The following is a 5,158-nucleotide window of genomic DNA, read 5'->3' on the forward strand; positions in this document are numbered from 1 at the left end:
CGCTGCTCTTCTGCTGCTGTGTCAGCTGGCCTTCCTGTCTGCCACTTAGAGTCCCTGCCCTTGTACGACGCCGAGCCCTGAGGGGGTGTCGTTAGGGCACTGCCATGAGGGGGGTCCTTAGAGGCCTGGTTATAGGAGGCGGCAAGGGTAGGCACTGTTATTAGGGCTAGGATAGGCAAGTCCCTCACGGGGCAGTGACGGGGTCTCCTTCGACGCCGTCTAGAGGGAGGGGGGTTAGGCCCCCGCCACTGTAGGGAACCGCCGGATTGCTTGCTGATTGTTTGTTTTTGTTTACTTATTTCTTGTCCTATGCATACAGTATATATAGATACATATATAGATACATATAGGCTACCTATGTTCGGGGGAGGCGGTGGCTGAATCGGTAGAGAGGCGGCCTGCAGTCCTGATGGACCCGGGTTCAAATCCCGGCTGGGGCAGGGAACAGTTTAAGGATTTGAATTTCATATAAGCAGACTTTCCTGATCTACCAGATGACCCGCCGACATGTCATAAAAGTACCCCCGCTAATACCAATACACCAGTCCTGTATGAGACAGCCCTAGCATGTATTCAATATGGACGGTGGGTGTTAGCGCCGAAGTGGTGACATGTAGAGAGGTGTATGGTATGTAGGAGGACTACTGGGCCTTGAGAGCAGGCTGTGAAGCCTATGCCCCGAGTCGGACACATAAAAAAAAAAAAAAAATGTGTGCATTACTTGTGTACGTGTGTACAGGAATGTGTTGTATGTGTGTATACATATGTATGTTAACGAAGGGGTAAGTAAATAAATAAATAAACAAATTACACACACACACACACACACAGACACACACAGACACACGGACACACACACATATATGTATACAGGGTATATATATATATATATATATATATATATATATATATATATATATATATATATATATATATATATATATATATATATATATATATACTGTATATTTATATATCCATCATCCAATCTTACGCTGCCCCATGAGGAGCGTAGAAGCCCGGGGCTAGGTAGTTGGTCCTGACATTTAAGATGAGAGTGACCAGCCTCACTCATCCCTGAGTGGCATTACGTGAGCAATAAACCCCAACCACCCCTTGGATATAAACCTGCACCGGTTCAATCCGATTGGAGCGCAATAATTACCCACTAAACCATTAGGCGCCAAAATTTGGTTATATGGTTACCACCCAGCGTAGTAAATGGTTTCGTGGTGTACAGAAAACCATTTGGCTTGTCACTCAGTGTAGAGTCACCCACAGGCAGAAGGGAGAGGAAAGAATGAAGGAAAGAAAGACAAACGAGGGAGTGTAAAGTCAGGGCTGTTTCTAGCCTTTTGGGGGCCCTAGGCAGAATGCTGTTTGGGGCCCCTATCTTATGAAACTGTGGTGGGGGGATTCCAAACCATCTAAGGTGATCAGGGGGCATGCATTTAACATTTAAATACTTCAATTTGAGGCACTTTATGAGGTAAAATAGGCTAGATCGGTGACAAACTCTTAATATCTTTTATTTTAACACTCCAGTAAAAAAAACTCAAGTTGACCCTACAAAAATGCTAATAAATGTGACACACTGGGGCTCCCCTACAGCCAGGATATACTGAATCTGCATTGTAACATCTCCCAAATGCAAATAAATGAGACAAGATGATGTTTTTTCCTGAAAATCTTATTTTCTAATCTTAGGAAATGTTAAACTTGTTAAAAAAAATCTAAATTAGGCAAACATTGCAACTGAAATTCTAAACATATAAAAATATCCCACTTTTTTCAGGAGGCTGGTACTCCCTCAGTAACACAGATCTGCATGATCAGTCTTCAAAACTTCTGCCTTCTGGCTTTCTTAATAGCAAAGTCATTGATGACATCATCGTATGATAGCTGCTTGCCAATCTCGTGATTGATACTGATGATTGCAAGTCCACTGAGGCGATTCTGTCCCATGGATGACCTCAGGTAGGTCTTAATGAGCTTTAGTTTTGAAAAGCTCCTCTCTGCTGAGGCTACGGTAAGAGTGCAGGCTATTCTCAGAGCAATCCACAGACTGGGGTACAGTTCCTTCAACTGCTTTTTGTGGATGTAGGAGAGAAGCTGTAGTGTAGTCATGTCACTTGAAGGTAGGCTTGGCAAGTTGCTGATTTCAAGAGCCAGTTCTTTTTCATCAATGTCTTTTTCATCCTCGGTACTTAATGTGCTGCAGAGCTCGTCACACTGGTTGGAGAGTGCCTCACCATCCAATTCTTTAAAGTTAAGCAGCACTCCAAATCTGGATCTCATTTCACCCAGGCTTTCAAACCTTTCCTTTAATGACTCAAAAGTGGTGTCCACAACCACATTAAAGAACGCAATTTCTAGTCTTTTCATGGCATCTCTGATAGGCTCGTCTGGGGCTTCATAGGCAAAGTGTTTCCTTGTGCCTCTAAGCCTTTTCTCCTTAAGTACAGCCTCCACATTCATCTCGTCACTTATGTCTTTAGCAGAGGCCTGAGCTGCAGAAAAGCCAGTGTCTCTGTATCTTGTCAGTGAGGTTTTTGCCTTCATGAGGAGGTCAACTGCTACATCAAGTTGCATTGTGGCAGACTGCAGGAGCTTGCTTATATGGTTTACTTGGTGGAGGATATCATACCATACCACTGTACAAATGTGGAACCGGTATGACCCAACCTCCTCGGCCAAAGCTTGTGCTTCTACCTTGGTCAGGGCATCTGTGGCTTTGTCCCTGACCTCCAGCAGTGCCTCCCTTATGTTAGGGGCCTGGTACCGCACAGCCTCAATGCTGTTAATACGGCTCTCCCACCTCGTTTCACTCCAGGATTTCAGTGTCAGAGTCACATGGTCCTTCAAGATTGCCCATCTTTGTGGTGCTACTGAGAACAGGTTATACAGTTTTTGTATATTGCCAAAGTAGATAACGGCATCTGTGGACCCTTTTGCTGCATCAGCCACAACCAAGTTCAGTGTATGTGCCCCACATGGAACAAAAAGTGCGCGAGGATTTTTCTCCAGCAGCCTTGCTTGTACACCTTTGTTCTTTCCCTTCATGTTGGCCCCATTGTCATACGACTGTCCTCTGCAGTCGTCAAAAGGAATATTCAGCTCCTCAAGCCTATTCAAAATCAAAGAGGATAAACCAAGACCTGTTGTTTGGGAAGCCACAAGAAATCCTAGAAAGTGTTCCTTGATTTCCGGTGCTTCATCATCGTCCATTCTAACAATCCTTATGATGACCGACATCTGCTTAAGTCAGGAGTACAATCTAAAATGACTGAATAATATTTGGACCGCTTAGTTTCAGCCACCACTGTGTCCAATATTTCCCACTGATTGAAGCAATCAGCTCATTTTGGATCCCATTTCCAAGATAGCTGGAATGACTGAACTGCCCACTTTCCACACGATCAATGTGCTTCTTCATCACAGGATCAAATTCGGTAAGCAGCTCCACCTCTTTTAACAAGTTTCCATTGTGTTGCTGGTGTAATGTGTTTGTAGACTCCCTCAATGCAAGATTTCTCTCAGCTAGAGATTGTATGGAATAACGCTTCTTCTTAGTTCCTACGTTCACGCATCACACGTGGTGTCATTGACGCCGGTGAGACAAAAAAAAGACCAGGAATGCCAGACGAAAAGGCGCGAACAAAAGCCAAGAGAGCCAAGAAATAGCCAAGCACCACAACCTCGAGTCACTTTACACATATTTTAATTTCTTAAAAAGCTAATATTGGCAGCTTGGGGGCCCCCTAGTGGCATCGGGGGCCCTAGGCAACCGCATACTTCGCCTATAGCAAGAAACGGCCCTGTGTAAAGTAACCCGTAGGCAGAAGGAAGAGGAAAGAATGAAGGAAAGAAAGACAGAAGAAGATGGAAGGAAACAAGGATATATATATATATATATATATATATACATATATATATATATATATATATATATATATATATATATATATATATATATGTATATTTTTATATATATATATATATTGTTACATAGCCTATGATTTCATCATCCCTTGTATAATTCTAACTTATGATACAGTTTTGTTCATAATTGCATCATCCTTTGTATGATCCTAATGTACAGTATGCTGCATGTTTGTTCATGATTCGCCTCGTGGCTTCCATAGTGACCAGGCTTGCGTGTTCTACCTCACTCCCCCCTTCTCACTTATAGTAGAGTAAGTCGTTCTTTCTGTTGTTCAGAGCAGGATTGTCAACTCTTTGTCCCCTATGCCTTCATTTGCGCGTCCTTACTCAGTACTAGGATAGGGAAAACATAGACAGTAAATCTCCTGGGAGGAACATCAAAGAAGGGTAGTGTGTGTGTGTGTGTGTGTGTGTGTGTGTGTGTGTGTGTGTGTGTGTGTGTGTGTGTGTGTGAACTGTAGGTTTACTAGTATATATATGCAAGTATATGTTTCTTTGTATGTATGTACGTGTATGTTAATGTGTGTATGAGTGTATTTGTGTGTGTGTGTGTGTGTGTGTGTGTGTGTGTGTGTGTGTGTGTGTGTGTGTGTGTGTGTGTGTGTGTGTGTGTGTGTGTGTGTGTGTGTGTGTGTGTGTGTGTGTGTGTGTGTGTGTGTGTGTGTGTGTGTGTGTGTGTGGCAACGTGCTGGTTGTTGTTGGTGCTGCTGGAGGGACATTCTGCACTAGATATGTGGGTTCATGATGAATGCTTGAGTACTAGGATAAACAGGCCCACGGTGAATAAACAGTGGGTCCTTGGTGTCAACAAGTCATCCCATGAGAGGAAATACGTCGATCATGGCAACATTTAAATCCTGCCGCAGAGGTGACATGGTTCCATAAAGGATAAGGAAGGCCACTTGATATGATAATACGTCAATAGGGGAATAGGTATGTTCCGCATGAGCAACATGTATAGGTGATGGAGAAAAAGGTATAGGCTATGTCCTCCCCCTCCATAGCAGTTTAATAATTACGTCCATAGTGGAATAGGTATGTTACCCATGAGCGATATGCATAGGTGATGGAGGAATAGGTATGTCCTTCCCCTCTATAGTAGTTAAACAGGTCCATGGGGAATCAAACCTCTGCCACATAAGGGGGAGTAGATCCAGGAAGGAAAGGTTAGTTGCCTCGTATCGGGAAACAGGGCAACAGAGGATACACAAGA

At 43.4% G+C, this 5,158-nt stretch overlaps 1 protein-coding gene across 1 annotated transcript; it reads right to left on the reverse strand.

Moving 5' to 3' along the window:
• Window positions 1-1,839: 1,839 nt before the first annotated feature.
• LOC145397471 (zinc finger MYM-type protein 1-like) lies at window positions 1,840-3,255 on the reverse strand. The gene has a single exon (XM_080270525.1). The coding sequence runs from the start codon at window positions 3,253-3,255 to the stop codon at window positions 1,840-1,842; it is 1,416 nt and encodes a 471-aa protein (XP_080126651.1).
• Window positions 3,256-5,158: the final 1,903 nt, after the last annotated feature.

Source organism: Coenobita brevimanus, chromosome 41 (assembly GCF_032717465.1).
Source record: "Coenobita brevimanus isolate Jiangsu-jjx chromosome 41, ASM3271746v2, whole genome shotgun sequence".
Lineage (NCBI taxonomy): Eukaryota > Metazoa > Arthropoda > Malacostraca > Decapoda > Coenobitidae > Coenobita > Coenobita brevimanus.